The 17,687-nt window shown below is 47.3% G+C and overlaps 1 protein-coding gene across 1 annotated transcript in view; it reads right to left on the bottom strand.

Moving 5' to 3' along the window:
* Positions 1-17,687, bottom strand: part of LOC124613168 (adipocyte plasma membrane-associated protein-like) — a 251,918-nt gene that overhangs the window by 94,523 nt on the left and 139,708 nt on the right. Inside the window, exon 4 of the mRNA XM_047141797.1 lies at positions 17,067-17,183. Within this exon, the coding sequence (XP_046997753.1) occupies positions 17,067-17,183 (117 nt within the window). The remainder of the gene's footprint in view (positions 1-17,066; positions 17,184-17,687) is intronic.

Raw genomic sequence — 17,687 nt, forward strand, 5'->3', positions numbered from 1 at the left:
AGACACTGAAAAAGCTCAGACAAGAGCAGGACTTTTGTGTTAACGTGAAATAGGGGAGAGAATCTCATGGAATGACACGCGAGTTGGGTTGGCAATCATTAAAACAAACGTGTTGCTCGTTGTGGTGAAGTCTTTTAACGAAATTTCAATCATCTGCTTTCTTCTCAGGACACAAAACTATTTTTTGACGCCACCAGATATGGAGGCATTATCTTCACAACAAAATAAGAGAAATCAGAGGCCATACGGAAAGATGTAGGTGTCCGTTTTCCCCGCGCACTTTTCAGGAGTGGAACAGTAGAGCAATAGTCTGAAGGTGGTTTGATGAACTCTCTGCCAAGCACTTAAGTGTGAGTTGCACAGCGATGATGTAGATGTTGGAGTAGGCTCTAGTGGCAGGAACGGTGAAAGTCTACTATGCCAGCCTACAAATCAAAGCAACGCTGCCGTAATTTCCATCAGAAAAGTAACACTTTTGGGTCTTCACTGTCTGAATTACATGTCATTTGGCGTAGTCTCATTTCGTATTAAGAACAAATACTGACACACCTAATACGACATGTTGGCTGGCGAATCGCTCGGCGGGTTGAGCCTGCGTTGCGATACGTGAGCACTAGCTGTACTTCTTTTCTCTTAAGTCATAACAGCTGCATAACTCAAATTACGTTCTGCTGAGACTGCCTACGTTACGCTTGTCCGCCCTCTTCTGAAGTAATGTTGCACCCGGCGGGCAAGCCCAATTGGAGTTCCCAAGCCGGCGCCTTCGGTCGGGACTCAGCCTACACGCACCGTGCTAGCCAGCCCGGTTAACAATGAGACCATATGGCAATCGAATTTTTGTATTTTTTTATATTTATGGTACTCGAAATTCAGAACTTAAATATCAATAAAAAAAACAGTAAGACGGAACTCTAAAAAATTCTCGAGAAAATAGACTTTGAAGTTCTCCAACCGTCTTTAACATGCTAAAACAAGGTCAATCTCTCTTTACAGGCCGTGTCGCTGTGTCGCAGGATGATCGCCTACCCTGTGAATGACACTGGTTCGATTCCCAGTTGTACAAAAATTTTAAACAAAGCTGTATGTGCCATGAACACTTACCTCAAGTGTAAAATTATTGAAGCATAAAAAAGAATTTAATTTGTAATGTTTTGTTTTCGAATTTAAACAGTCGTTTATAAATTATAAGTAATTAAGAATTTATATTTGCAATGAAAACTGGATTTTCGTGTGTGATATGTAATCACTAAATATAAAAGGAAATGTTCTGACTGACTGACTCATCATCGCCCAGTCCAAACTGATAAGGATAGAAAACTTGAAATTTGGAGAGGGTTTTGAGCTTGTACTGTAGGTATAGCTTAGTAAGGGATTGTTCAAAACCCCACACTGAGAGGGTGAAATAGAGGATGAAAGGTTTTTCCGAAAACATTTCGCTAATAAGGCAATTTTGAGGCAAGAATTAAGAAAACTGGTATTTGGTTTCTCAGTCAGAAATAAAAAATTATGTGCTTCAACATTTGTTGAAATTCAACCACTGACGGAGTTTTTTTAAGAAAATCATTACTGAAGTACCACTACAGCATTTTTGAAGTAACGTTTGTAAAAACTGGTATTTGTATTCTTGGTTGGTTAAAAAATTCTAGTTGCAGTGTTTTCGGAAATGCAAAAAAAAAAATGGTTCAAATGGCTCTAAGCACTATGGGACTTAACATCTGAGGTCATCAGTTCCCTAGACTTAGACGTACTTAAACCTAACTAACCAAAGGACATCACACACATCCATGCCCGAGGCAGGATTCGAACCTGCGACCGTAGCAGCAGCGCGGTTCCGGACTGAAGCGCCTACAACCGCTCGGCCACAGCGGCCGGCTCGGAAATGCAACCTATAAGGGGTTAAAATAGGGGATAAAAGTTTGTATTTATTTCACTATGGAAGCATTTTTGAAACTTAAGTCTCTGAAAATTTGTGTTTGGTTTCTCGGTTGGAAATAAAAATAATACGTGTTTCAGTGTTTTTTGGATATTCAACCTCTAATGGGGGTGAAACAGAGGATGAAAATTTTCATGACAGTAGTTTGTTATATTAAAACATTTACGTAGTTAAATCTATGAAAATTGTTGCTTCATTTCTAACGAGGCATGTATTAGGGGATGAAAGATTCTATGGAAATATCGCCAGAAGCGCTTCGTGGTCAGAAGTACATTCGGAAAAGACCATGCTTCCAATGCCGTAATTAGCGCCAAAAACTCAGAACGTATCGAAATTTGTGAGCAACATAAAATTCTATTAAAGAAATACAAAAAATAACAAAATCAATGCAAATCGTACAGTCTACGCGAGCGAAGCAACGGGCGCTAAAGGCGTGCGTTTCTCATGAAAGTAGCGATTAGATATCTGGTACTTAGCATGATTTGATGAATTATATATTTAATTGACGTAGGTGTTGTAACTGAACGGAAAAAGCAAAAAAATAATGACGGAATGAGACTTGAACCAGCGATTACGTCTCGAGTGCTACTGATTTTTTTCCGTTTTTGTGTATTTTAAACTTCACGGAACTGCTAGTAGAAAATACACTTCTGGCAAAAAATTCGCTCAGCTGGAAATCGAACCTACGACTGTTTCGTGGCATGCGAAATCCTACCTCACAGCCACAAGGGCTATCGAGAAAAATTAGCATATTATAGACTGTCGGAAAACTTCAAAGTCGATTTTCTAGAGAATTTTCGAGAGATGTATCGAACTATTTTGGGGAATTAATATCTGAGTTCTGAACTTCACGTACTGTAGATATAAAAAATCTTATGCCTGTTGTGGTCCCCTTGTGAAGTGGACTAGAACGTGCTGCTAGCGCGTGATGCACGCCTCGGCCTACAGACAAAATTTCGGAGATGGGTTTGTCCTTCAAGACATAGCCGGAACACACCACATTCACATCGGGAACATCTTCCTCTAGAAGGCGGGAATCAGCTCAATGGCTTGCGGTATACGCCGGAATGAAAGTGATTGAATACCCTTGGAAGCGGTTGGAACTTGGGGTGCATTCCTCCCCACAAGGAGAATGACCTCTGGAAGGCCTTCCTCGAAGAGCGAAGCGTGAGACAGGCTTGATCAGCAACATCTCGAATACTTGCATTCCAAGGAAGGTCCAGACGTGTCACTGTATGGGGTGCAGCAATACAGTACCGAATGGTGATGCCATATTGTCCAAGGGTGGCTGACTATTATCGCCACACCAGAATCAGGATAATTGGAGATTAACGAGTGTTTGTGGCTAGGAATGATATTAATTGATTTTTATTATAATCCGATTAATAATTTTGAGTGTGATGTGAGGGCGGTGACAGTACCATTGCTTCACAACCCAACACAACTAAGTAAGCTCTCTAAACCACTGCATATGAGCCCAGTTAGGTTGGCTATGAAAAATAGTGCTCTCTGCGCTACAACCTTTTATGTAAACCCCTAAGGTATAAAACAGCGACAGCAAGAGCTCTATATTGCGCCATCAAGACGCGTTTCCGTGGCTGACACAGTCTCCATACCACATGGTCCTACCGTTAGGCACTCTGTTGAGACATCAACTGAGTGCTACAGGCATCAGAAGGGTCGACAATACGAATAGGTTGCCGGAGATTGCGGTTGGTCGGGAGAGATTGCCGCTTAGTCAGAAGAATGATATTGTTGCACGCTAGTTGCGACAATCACATCAGTTGGAAGTACGATGGTAACTCGTAAATACGATTGCATCTCGACTACTGACGCCTCCATGTCGCCTTCGAAGTAATCTGCCATGTTCTACCGCTACGTTCCATCATTAATACCTACTTCTCTTGTCATCAATTACATGTTTCACTTCTTCATTTTGTGTCTGATTACCAAGAGTTGTCTACCAGTTCAGTAATAACTTTATAGTACTTTTGCCACCTATTTCGTGCCTTTTTATCATGTTCTGTCTGTGAACTTGATTATTGCCATGTTTGTAGGTGTTTGTGCAAATAAACATATTCAACTGAGTCTGTGGTCGATTATTATTTGAGCAGAGTTGTGCTCTCTCCTTTCGTCCTTACTCTATCCACATTAATTGCGAAAATCAAATCGCGCCTGAAGTAGCAGATGTTCTCGATGCTTTAGGTGCGTTAAGGGTCGGGGCAAGGAGTGGGTTAGTGGGTGCTCCTTTCCCAGCCACACAGCTAGGAACGTGGTTTCACCTTTTCACAGGATGTTACACAGCAGTAAATTTTAATTTATACTATGTGCAAAGACGAGCACTTCGGAACAGAATTCCTTTATTTTGCTAGTAGTTTTGTTTTTGGTTCAAATGGCTCTGAGCACTATGGGACTTAACATCTGTAGTCATCAGTCCCCTAGAACTTAGAACTACTTAAACCTAACTAACCTAAGGACATCACACACATCCATGCCGGCCAGAGTGGCCGAGCGGTTAAAGGAGCTACAGTCTGGAACCGGGCGACCGCTACGGTCGCAGGTTCGAATCCTGCCTCGGGCATGGATGTGTGTGATGTCCTTAGGTTAGTTAGGTTTAAGTAGTTCTAGGTTCTAGGGGACTGATGACCACAGCAGTTAAGTCCCATAGTGTTCAGAGCCATTTGAACCATTTGAACACACATCCATGCCCGAGGCAGGATTCGAACCTGCGACTGTAGCGGTCACGCGGTTCCAGACTGAAGCACCTAGAACCGCACGGCCACACCGGCCGGCAGTTTTGTTTTTATTTCACGGTAAAGATACTACTTTTCAGTTTCATAAGGGCTTATTCTTCCTTGCCCTGCTCCTCTCTAATCCAAGCCCACTGATACATGCGATCACAAGTGGCACCCAATTGAGAGTATCATCATGTGATAGTCGCTGTCTGTGAAGATAGTACAGCGGGTGGACAAAAATACGGGAACACCAAAAGCACAACACATACCAAGCTTAAAACTGTGTAATAAGACCGTTGGCATTCAGACAGCTTCCAGTCGTCCCGGAATGTATAAACAGTTTTCGAGAGAACCTTGTACCCTTCCTCCTGCAAAATAGTTGCAAGTTCAGGTAACGATGACGGAGGTGGGCAGCGACCACGGACCCTTCTTTTGAAGGCAGACCACAAGGGTTCTACAATACTAAAATCTGGCGAGTATGGTGGCAATGGGAGAAGTTACAAACCATCTTCGTGCTGACAAAAGCAGTCTAGAGCGATGTGAGCTGTGTGAAGTTTTTTTTTTTTTTTTTTTTGTGGTTTTAGGGCGCACAACTTCAATGGTCATTAGCGCCCAGACTACGTTAAGAATGCACCGCGAGGCACAAGTTTAAAACAACAACTAAAAGGGAAAACACGATAAGAGACAGACTGACAGGCATAGGATTAAAAAAACAGCATAATCAAATGTCCTTAGAGAGGTTTGTCAAGTTGATAAAACGAAGAACGCGAGCAGCTGCTCGTGGGTCATCCGCTAAAATGGCATCTAGAGTACATGGCAGGCCAAGATCAAGACGCAGTGTGTTAAAATCCGGACAGGACGTTAAAATGTGGCGGACCGTCAGCAATTGCCCACATGGGCAGAACGGCGCCGGCGCAGCCGTCAGCAGATGGCGATGGCTGAACTGGCAGTGTCCAATTCGTAACCGGGCCAAAACGACCTCCTCCCGCCGAAAAGGGCGGGAGGAGGACGTCCAAGCCGCGGGAAGAGGTTTCAAGGCCCGAAGCTTGTTGTCCGTAAGTGCAGCCCAATCGGCATGCCACAGCGGTAAAATGCGCCGACAAATTACCCTGCTATTATCCGACGAAGGGACACAACAAGAAGCTGTCCGAGGCTGGAGGACCGCAGCCTTGGCCGCGGCATCTGCAGCTTCGTTCCCAGGGATACCGACAAGGCCAGGAACCCACATAAAGCTAACCGAAGAACCGACGTCCACCAGCTGCTGAAGAGAGCGTTGGATCCGGTGCACGAAAGGGTGAACCGGATACGGATCACTGAGGCTCTGGATGGCGCTCAGGGAATCGGAGCAGATGACATAAGCAGAATGTCGGTGGCGGCAGATGTAAAGAACAACCTGGTAGAGGGCAAAGAGCTCAGCTGTGAAGACCGAACAATGGCCATGGAGCCGGTATTTGAAACTTTGTGCCCCGACAATAAAGGAACACCCGACCCCGTCATTGGTCTTTGAGCCATCTGTATAAATGAAGGTCATATTAATGAACTTCGAACGAAATTCGACAAAACGGGAGTAGTAGACCGAACTGGGGGTAACCTCTTTTGGGAGCGAGCTGAGGTCAAGGTGAACGCGAACCTGAGCCTGGAGCCAAGGTGGCGTGTGGCTCTCGCCCACTCGAAAGGTTGCAGGGAGTGAAAAATTAAGGTGTTGAAGGAGGCGACGAAAGCGAACTCCAGGGGGTAGCAGGGCAGAGACATACAACCCGTATTGACGGTCGAGAGAGTCGTCAAAAAAGGAACGATAAGACGGGTGGTCGGGCATTGACAGTAGCCGACAGCCATACCGACAAAGCAGTATATCCCGCCGGTAGGTGAGTGGCAATTCGCCAGCGTCAGCATGAAGACTCTCTACGGGACTAGTATAAAACGCTCCGATCGCAAGTCGTAAACCCCGATGTTGTATGGAGTTGAGGCGGCGTAAGATGGATGGCCGTGCAGAGGAGTATACGAAGCTCCCATAATCCAGCTTGGAGCGGACGATCGACCGATATAGACGAAGTAGGACGGTTCGATCCGCTCCCCACGACATACCACTGAGAACACGGAGGACATTTAAAGAACGGGTACAACGGGCAGCCAAATATGACACATGTGGAGACCAGCTAAGTTTCCTGTCAAATGTAAGACCTAAAAATTTTGTTGTCTCCACGAATGGGAGAGCAACGGGACCGAGTCGTAAGGACGGTGCGAGAAACTCCTTGTAGCGCCAGAAGTTAATACAGACCGTCTTCTCGGCAGGAAAACGGAAGCCATTGGCGACACTCCAGGAGCAAAGACGGTCAAGAGAACGCTGAAGACAGCGCTCCAGGACAGGTGTACGCTGCGCGCTGCAATAGATGGTAAAATTGTCCACGAAAAGGGCGCCTGATACATCAGCTGGGAGGCAATCCAGTCTTGGATTGATCGCTATGGCGAAGAGAGCGACGCTCAAAACTGAGCCCTGTGGCACCCCATTCTCCTGGTGAAAGGTGTCTGACAGGACAGAACCCACACGTACCCTGAACTGTCGATCCATTAAAAAGGAACGAATAAAAAGAGGGAGGCGACCGCGAAGACCCCATGTATGCATGGTGCGGAGAATGCCCGCCCTCCAACAGGTGTCGTAAGCCTTCTCCAAATCAAAGAACACAGCCGCGGTCGGGCGCTTCCGCAAGAAGTTATTCATAATGAAGGTCGGCAAGGTAACCAGATGGTCAACAGCAGAGCGGCGCCTACGAAATCCACATTGGACATTGGTAAGTAGGCGTCAAGAATCAAGCAGCCAAACCAAACGAGAGTTAACCATTCGCTCCATCACTTTACAGACACAGCTGGTAAGCGAGATGGGTCGATAACTGGAAGGCAAGTGCTTGTCCTTCCCCGGCTTAGGAATCGGGACAACAATAGACTCGCGCCAGCATGCGGGAACATGTCCCTCAGTCCAGATGCGATTGTAAGTACGAAGGAGAAAACCTTTACCCGCAGGAGAAAGGTTCTTCAGCATCTGAATAGGAATAGAATCAGGCCCTTGAGCGGAGGACCGTGACCGGGCAAGTGCGTTTTCGAGTTCCCGCATGGTGAATGGGGCATTATAACTTTCACGATTCGAGGAGCTGAAGTTAGGTGGCCTAGCCTCCTCTGCCTGTTTGCGGGGGAGGAAGGCAGGGTGGTAATGAGCGGAGCTCGAAACCTCTGCGAAAAAGCGGCCGAAGGCATTGGTGACATCCTCCGGGGCCACAAGGACGTCATTCGCGACCATCAAGCCAGAAACTGGTGAGTGGACCTTAGTGCCAGATAGCCGGCGCAGGCTACCCCAGACAACAGAAGAAGGAGTAAAACTGTTGAAGGTGCTTGTGAAAGCAGCCCAGCTGGCTTTCTTGCTTTCTTTAATAATACGACGACACTGTGCACGTAATCGTATATAAGTGATACAATTCGCCACTGTAGGGTGGCGTTTAAAGGTGCGTAAACCACGTCGACGAGCACGTAAAGCGTCTCTACATGCTGCGGTCCACCAGGGGACCGGTACGCGACGTGGAGAAGAAGTAGGGTGAGGGATGGAATATTCAGCAGCAGTGAGAATGACTTCCGTGAGGTGTGCGACCTGACGATCGCAGCTTGTGAAGGTTTGATCCTGAAAGGTCGCCCTGGAAGAGAAGAGCCCCAGTCTGCTTTGGAGATGTTCCAACTAGATGAGCACGGGGAGGGGGTATGCTGCAGGAGATGGATAACACACGGGAAGTGGTCGCTCGAATATGTATCAGAAAGTGCATACCACTCAAACCGGCGTGCAAGTTGGGTAGTACATATAGAGAGGTCTAAATGGGAATAGGTGTGAGATGTGTCCGAAAGAAAAGTAGGGGCGCCAGTATTGAGGCAGACAAGATTGAGCTGGTTGAAAAGGTCTGCTAACAGGGAGCCTCTCGGGCAGGATGCCGGAGAGCCCCAAAGGGGATGGTGGGCATTGAAGTCTCCAGTTAACAAAAATGGGGCAGGTAGCTGAGCAATAAGCTGCATCATGTCTGCCCTGGTAACGGCAGATGACGATGGAGTGTAAACGGTACAAATGGAAAATGTAAAAGTGGGGAGAGTAATGCGGATGGCAACTGCTTGCAGGCCGGTGTGCAATGTGATGGGATCGTAGTAAATATCATCCCGGACCAGCAACATAACCCCTCCATGAGCTGGGATACCTACCACAGGGGGTAGGTCAAAACGCACAGAGGTGTAGTGTGCCAAGGCAATTTGATCGCATGGGCGTAGCTTCGTTTCCTGGAGGGCTACGACGAGCGGACGGTGCAAGCGGAGCAGCAACTTCAAGTCCTCTCGGTTGGAGCGAATGCTGCGAATATTCCAGTGAATAAGTGCCATCGTAAGAAGAAAAGGAAGATGAAAGAAGGGGTCACCTCGAAGGCCGCTGAGGGCCTGGCTTCGAGCGAGCACTGCCGCCGCTATCAGTAGGCGGACAGTCATCGTCCATTGGGTCTATAGGTTCAACGGCCATCTTGGTAAGATGGCCGGGAGGGGGAGCTTCCTCCGCCGGTGAACGGCCAGATGTTCGGCTACCAGCGGTGCGGCCAGGCGAAACGGATGACGGCCTGGGGCGGCAACCGCTGGGTGGCGCAGGAGAAGAAATGCGCCGTGGCAGAGAAGGAGAACTGTGCTTCCTATGAGCCTTCTTGGAAGGTCGTTTGGTGGAAGTACCGGTCGAAGGCTGGGAGGTCGAGGTACGTAGGAAGTCTGCACGGGACGGTTCCTTCTTGAAGGCCCATGCATCTGACTTCTGGGTCTTCGTCTTAGCAGAAGCTGATGAAGGGGCTGGTGTCTGTGGGGTGATGGGAGGAAGAGGAGACGTCGACCGCGCGATCTTAGCACTGGCCGAACGGACGACCGTAGTGCTGAAGGTCAGATCGGATGTCTGGGTTGCCACCTCCCTGGTAGTCCGAGGAGAGGCGAGGACAGTACTGTATTTCCCCGCTGGGAGCAGCGTGGGCTTCCTACTAGCCAGTAGCTTGCGAGCAGCCGAGGTGGACACTTTCTCTTTGACCCGAATTTCTTGGATACAGCGTTCTTCCTTATAGACAGGACAGTCGCGGGAGGATGCGGCATGGTCACCCTGACAGTTCACACAACGAGGAGACGGAGGTGGACAGTCACCCTCATGGGCATACCTGCCACAAGTGACACATTTAGCCGCATTGGAACAAGACTGTCGAGTGTGATCGAAACGCTGACACTGGTAGCAGCGCGTAGGTGTCGGGACATAGGGGCGAACAGAAATAACCTCGTAGCCCGCCTTGATGCGCGATGGCAGCTTAACACTATCAAAGGTCAAGAAAAGTGTCCGGGTCGGTACAAGGTCATTGTTGACCTTCTTCATGACCCTATGGACAGCCGTCACGCCCTGCTCAGCGAGGAAAGATTGAATCTCCTCGTCAGTCAATCCGTCGAGGGATCTAGTATAGACCACACCACGAGACGAATTCAAAGTTCGGTGAGCCTCCAACCGGACAGGGAACGTGTACAGGAGTGTGGCCCGAAGCAGTTTTTGTGCCTGAAAGGCGCTCTCAGTTTCTAGTAATAAGGTACCGTTATGCAACCTGGTACAAGATTTGACAGATCCGGCTATGGCATCTACGCCCTTCTGGTTAACGAAAGGGTTGACAGAGGAAAAATCTTTTCCGTCCTCAGATCGAGAAACGACGAGGAACTGTGGGGCAGGTGGTAGTACTTTGGTCACTGGTGGCTGGACAAGTTTCCGTTTTTGGGCAGAAGTCGAGAGAGATGGAGTGAAATCCATTGCGGAGGAATCCCCCATGATTGCCAGCGTCTCCGATGGCGCGCTCCTTCCTTGTGGGGACCCTCTCAGAGGGCACTCCCGCCTTAGGTGAATGTTTACACCTCAGGTCACACCTCCCGAGAAACAGACGGAGGGACCAATCGGCATGGTCAGAAGGTATCAGCTCAGGCAATCACCCCTCCCTGGGCCTGGCCTTTACCAGGGGGTACGTGCGTGCCTTACATGTCTACCCAGGGCGGGGAATTACGCGTTACCCCGTCACTGGCTACGCGTGCGAACGCGTGGGTCGGCCTTCAGGCGCGCACAGGGAGGAAGGAAGAAGAGGAAAAAGAAGAGAGAGAGGGAGAGAGAGGACAGACTGTCTCAAACGCCGAGGCGGAGACCAGAGAAGGCAAGGAGAAGAAGGCAATGAGAAGGCAAGGAGAAGAAGGCAATGAGAAGGCAAGGAGAAGAAGGCAATGAGAAGGTAAGGAGAAGAAGACAAGGGAAAGAGTAAGGAACACAGTGAGGTGGAGAAGAGCAAAGAAAGGAACCAACCAAAGGAAGGAAGAAACGAGAAGGGAAAAAGCAAAACGACCGCAAATAGAGGTCGTGGAATCGTCCGTCTCCGGACGCAGGCGCTAACTACCCCCTTGAGGGGGAGGGACTCCTTTTAGTCGCCTCTTACGACAGGCAGGAATACCTCGGGCCTATTCTAATCCCCGGACCCGCAGGGGGGGCTGTGTGAAGTGTGAACAATGGCCTGTCGTCTTGGAACACAGCGTCACGTAAGGGAACAAACATTGTACCACGGGATCGAAATGATCATCCAAAAAGGTCGCATAATACTTGGCAATAATGCGACCTAGCAAAGTAACCATGGGGCCCATGGAATACCATGAGCCACGCGGGATTAGCCGAGCGGTCTTGGGCGCTGCAGTCATGGAATGTGCGGCTGGTCCCGGCGGAGGTTCGAGTCCTCCCTCGGGCATGGGCGTGTGTCCTTAGGATAATTTAGGTTAAGTAGTGTGTAAGCTCAGGGACTGATGACCTTAGCAGTTAAGTCCTATAAGATTTCACACACATTTGAATATTTTTTTGAATAGCACGATATGACAGCCCAAATTGTCACCAAATCGTGTCACGTTTCACTCTTAGGAAGTATACTCGAACTCGGAAACGCTGTGAAACAAGACTCATCCACCAAATTACTTTCTTCCACTGCTGAAAAAAAAGTTCAAATGGCTCTAAGCACTATGAGGACGACGGTTCAAACCCGCGTCCAGCCATCCAGATTTAGGTTTTCCGTGATTTCCCTAAAATCGCTTCAGGCAAATGCCGGGATGGTTCCTTTCAAAGGGCACGGCCGGTTTCCTTCAGCATCCTTCCCTAACCCGAGCTTGTGCTCCGTCTCTAATGACCTCGTTGTCGACGGGACGTTAAACTCCAATCTCCTCCTCCTCCTCTTCTAAGCACTATGGGACTTAACATCTGAGGTCATCAGCTCTCTAGACAGAACTACGTAAACCTAACTAACCTAAGGACATCACACACATCCATGCCCGAGGCAGGATTCGAACCTGCGACCGTAGCAGCCGCGTGGTTCCGGACTGATGCGCCTAGAACCGCTCGGCCACAGCGGCCTGCCCACTGCTGCATTGTCCAAGTTAAATGACTTCGGCACTACGTTTTCCTGTTACGGACATCTGCATCACTGATGAGTGATTTTGGAATTCCATCTAGCCCTGCAATTCCCTACTTGGCGACCTCTCTTCCTGTGTTTTTCTCTTTGTGTGTGTGTGTGTGTGTGTGTGTGTGTGTGTGTATGTGCTGAAAGGCCTCGCGAGTGCAACATTCAATTCTACAGTGAGTTTTTTGCTGTCGTCCCTTTATTCTTTGTCACAATCCTCTTCAAAGACCGTCCGTCCATTACGATCACTCAGCACACACTTCCGTTACTTAGTGGATGATGTTTTTCCGCTTTCCCTGTAGCTAGTATGTGGTGTGAATCTTTGATACGGTGTCTCTTCAAATACTTCGGCTATCGTGAATACGAAAGCACCAGCCAAACCAGCACCAACAATTTACCCACATTCGAATTCACTTAGCTCCAACATAATGCTATCACAACTACACAGAACACTGTTATGCCACGACTGACACTTGTAACGTACGAAGGACATGACATAGGTACCATTCGTGATAAAATAAAACAGCGTAACCTGCAGGCTTGGCCAGCATCTGCGTTTATATTGAAGCATGCATTTCTCGCGGTGTTTCAATATTGTTCTCCAATTCCTATAACTGTCTGAATGCTAAGGGAGCCCCCGTGCCCCGACAAAGCGTCTGATACCCTACAATCGTGACTATGCACTATATACACTGAAGAGCCAAAGAAACTGGTATAACTGTCTAACATCGTGTAGGGCCCGCGAGCAGGCAGAAGTGCCACAATACGACGTGGCATGGATTCGACTAATGTATGAAGTAGTGTTGGAGGGAACTGACACCATGAATCCTGCAGGGCTGTCCATAAATCCATAAGAGAACGAGGGGGTGGAGATCTCTTCTGAACAGCACGTTGCAAGGTATCCATGATATGCTCAATATTAAAACTTCCTGGCAGATTAAAACTGTGTGCCGGAACGAGACTCGAACTCGGGACCTTTGCCTTTCGCGGGCAACTGTTCTACCAACTGAGCTACCCAAGCACGACTCACGCCCCGTTCTCACAGTTTTACTTATGCCAGTACCTCGTCTCCTACCTTCCAAACTTTACAGAAGCACTTGTCCGCGTAAGGCAAAGGTCCCGAGTTCGAGTCTCGGTCCGGCACACAGTGTTAATCAAATGGTTCAAATGGCTCTGAGCACTATGGGACTCAACTGCTGAGGTCATTAGTCCCCTAGAACTTAGAACTAGTTAAACCTAACTAACCTAAGGACATCACAAACATCCATGCCCGAGGCAGGATTCGAACCTGCGACCGTAGCGGTCTTGCGGTTCCAGACTGCAGCGCCTTTAACCGCACGGCCACTTCGGTAGTGTTAATCTACCAGGAAGTTTCATATCAACGCACACTCCGCTGCAGAGTGAAAATCTTATTCTGGAAACATCCCCCAGGCTGTGGCGAAGCCAGGTCTCCACAATATCCTTTCTTTCAGGAGTGCTAGTTCTGCAAGGTTCGCAGGAGAGCTTCTGTAAAGTTTGGAAGGTAGGAGACGAGGTACTGGCAGAAGAAAAGCTGTGAGGACGGGGCGTGAGTCGTGCTTAGGTAGCTCAGTTTGTGAGCACTTGCCCGCGAAAGGCAAAGGTCCCGAATTCGAGTCTCGGTCCGGCGCATAGTTTTAATCTGCCAGGAAGTTTCATATCAGCGCATACTATGCTCAATATTGTTCATGTCTGGGATGTTTGGTGGCCAGTGGAAGTGTTTAAACTCAGAAGAGCGTTTCTGGAGCCACTCTGTAGCAGTTATGGACGAGTGGGATGTCGCATTGTCCCGCTGGAGTTGCCCAAGTCCGTCGGAATGCACAATGGACATGAATGGATGCGAGTGATCAGAGAGGATTCTTATGTACGTGTCATCTGTCAGAGTCGTAACTAGACGTATCAGGAGTCCAATATCACTCCAATGCACATTCTGCACATCATTAAAGAGCCTCCACCAGCTTGAACAGTCCCCTGCTGACATGCAGGGTCCATGGATTCATGAGGTTGTCTTCATACCCGTACATGTCCATACGCTCGATACAATTTGAAACGAGACTCGTCCGACCAAGTAACATGTTTCCAATCATCAACAGTCCAAAGTCGGTATTGACGGGCCCAGGCGAGGCGTAAAGCTTTGTGTCGTGCAGTCATCAAGGGTACACAAGTGGGCCTTCGGCTCCGAAAGCCCATATCGATGATATTTCGTTAACTTTTATCGCACGCTGACACTTGTTGAAGGCCCGGCATTGAAACTGGAGCAATTTCCGGAAGGGGTGCACTTCTGCCCCTTTGAACGATTCTCGTCAGTCCTCGTCCGTGCCGTTCTCGTAAGATTTTTTTCTAGCCGTAGCGATGTCGGAGATTTCATATTTTACGAATCTTTAAAATAGTGCAGTGCTTCAGCAACCGTGAATTGTTCAGAAATTAAGAAATTCAGCCTTCGGTTGCAAGAAAATTTTATTAGTTTACTTAGGTTTCGATGCCAATAATGGTACCTTCTTCAGAACAAAAATTAAATTATTTTGTGGGCCAAACGTTTGCCATGTCACAGAATAAAATTAAAACAGAATAAAGACGCATAGTCATAAGATTATGTCTGTCAAAACTAAAAACATTAAGACTAAAGTTGGAGGAGCTACGCCGGGCAGGAAATGAGTCCCTTTATTATAGTGCGATTGTACATTGTCTATCTATGTATTTTGTATTGCACTGGTAATGACACCTAGTTGCTAAGGTGTTTCCTAATTTGCCTGTTTTATGTTCAAGATATTTCATGCTTCCCACGTTTGTGTGTTTCCCGTACTAATTTATTAGTTACTGTAGTGGGGCTTCGCCCTCTTATTATAATATTTGAATGTAAATTTCCATGCCCTGACTTTGTAGCTAGTTCTCAGGTAAATTGTTTAATGTACTGTAGCAATAGGTAGGTTTGTCCTTTTGTAAGACTGCTTCCGTCACAATTTGTGTACAATTCACGTTTGCGCTAAGTACGAGGGTGAGTCAAATGGAAACCTTAAATATGTAATAACAAATCGAAATTTCGCGCCATTATCCTGTAAGTTGGCAAGCGTGCTACAAACAGCATGCAGAATGGCCTGTAAGTGGCAGCATAGTGCAGATGCACACATGCCATCGCAGTATCAGTATAAAGATGGTCGCCCCACTTGGGACTTGCACCAGGGAAGAACAGCGTTCTGTTATTCTGTCGCAGGTTCGAATCCTGCCTCGGGCATGGATGTTTGTGATGTCCTTAGGTTAGTTAGGTTTAACTAGTTCTAAGTTCTAGGGGACTAATGACCTCAGCAGTTGAGTCCCATAGTGCTCAGAGCCATTTTTTTTGTTATTCTGTTTTTGCGTAGTGAAGGTGCGAAACCTATTGAAATTCATCGACGGATGAAGGTTCAGTACGGTGATGCATGTTTGTCACAGCAGCAAGTCTACGAATGGAGTAGGAAGTTCGCAAATGGTGTGACTTCAGTGGAAAACGCTCCTCGTCCAGGTCAGGCACAACGAGTTGTGACTACACAGAACATTGCAGCAGTTGAAGCCATAGTGAAAGAAAACCTCCGAGTGACACTGAATGACACTACAGCATGTTTACAGATTAGTCATGGGTCAGCACACCACATTGTGCATGATATGCTCCAGTTTCACAAAGCGTCTGCAAGATGGGTGCCACGGCAGCTGTCTCCTGAAATGAGAGAACGACGTGTTGATGCTTGTGAAGAACTTCTTCGGCGCTTTCAACGAGAAGGTGATAGCTTCCCTGCAAGAATCGTTACTGGGGACGAAACCTGGGTTCACTTCCACGAACTGGAAACGAAGAGAGCGAGCAAGGAATGGCGCCATTCCCCATTACCAAAACCAAAGAAGTTTCGAACATAACCATCAGCAGGGAAGATTATGCTGACTCTCGTTTGGGACGAAAAAGGCGTCATTTTGGAGCATTGCATGCCTAGAGAGACCACAGTCACCAGTGCATCATACACAGATCTCCTAAAAAATCATCTGCGGCCTGCAATCAAATCGAAGCGATGTGGATTGCTGTCAGCAGGTGTCCTTTTGCAACATGACAATGCAAGGCCCCACAGTGCCCGTACAACAGTTGCAACAATCACAGATTTCCATTTTGAGTGTCCTCCTCATCCACCATACTCACCAGACCTTGCCCTAAGTGATTTCCGTATGTTTGGACCAATCAAAGACGCAGTGGGAGGAAAGAAGTTCTCTTCTGATGAAGAGGTACGCCACGCGGAGCATGAGTGGTTGCGCGGACTACCAAAAGAATTTTTTTCTAAAGGAATTTATGCACTTTGTAAGCACTCGAGGACTTGCATTGAGCGTTGAGGAGATTATGTCGAAAAGTGATACAGCTTTGTACCACTTCTGCACAGTAAATAATATTTTAAAAAATAATTAAGGTTTTCAATTGACTCACCCTCGTAATTTTGAGACAGCTTGTCTCTAGTGCTTGCGCTCGCGCGTGCGCTCGGCCGCTGGCTGATCCTCGCCGCGGAACTGCTCGCGACGCCTAGTTTCAGTATTGCTTTGTGTGACCCTTCTTCCTGGTTGGCGTAGCTCCGTCTACGTTTGTCTTAATGTGTTTAGTTTTGACAGACATAATCTTATGACTATGCGTCTTTATTCTGTTTTAATTTTATTCTGTGACATGGCCAACGTTTGCCCTCCAAAATAATTCAATTTTTATGAGTACCACGAATTTCTTTATTATGAAATCAGTAGATTGATGATGTATTTCAACGTGTAACATATGTCCGTATGGGTTAATTTATAGGTAAACTAATAAAATTTTGTCTTGCACCTGAAGGATGAATTTCTTAATTTGTGAATAAATGAATGAATTGCGGTGCGACTCACCTGTGTCGACGTCCACCCTGAAGAGTCCGTAGTACATGTCGGCGACAATGAGCGTGCCGTCGCTGGCGAACTTGACGCCCGCCGGTCTGCCACACGCCTCTTCATCCCAGGGGCCTTCTGCAACACCAACAGCCACTCCCACTCTTCATAAGGAACTTGTAAAGATGCACGTACAGAAACAGTTTCACAGGAAGTTTGTGTCTCAAAGTCAGAAACTAAAAGAACTTGCAGAATTATACTTGACGTCTTAGTAACAAATAACTCTGAGCGAGCATCATGACAGGAACAGAGATTAGTGACCACAGGCTGATTTTTAGCAAGACTGGATACCGGAACATCCAAAGTCACCAAAAAATAAACGCAAAATGTATCTGTTTAAAAAACCAGATAAAAATCAGCTTTACGCTTTCCTACGGGACAGTCTCCATTCCTTTCAAACTAACTGTGTAGGCGTGAACCAGATGTAACTTAAATTCAGAGAAATAGCATCGACGACAACTGGGGTATTTATAACATTTAAATTGATAAGAAATGGAACTGATTCTCCATGGTACGCAGAACAGGTCCGAAATCAGGTGGAGAAATAACGAAAAAAGCATGCCAAATTTAAAGGAACGCAAA

This window comes from Schistocerca americana, chromosome 4 (genome assembly GCF_021461395.2).
Source record: "Schistocerca americana isolate TAMUIC-IGC-003095 chromosome 4, iqSchAmer2.1, whole genome shotgun sequence".
NCBI lineage: Eukaryota > Metazoa > Arthropoda > Insecta > Orthoptera > Acrididae > Schistocerca > Schistocerca americana.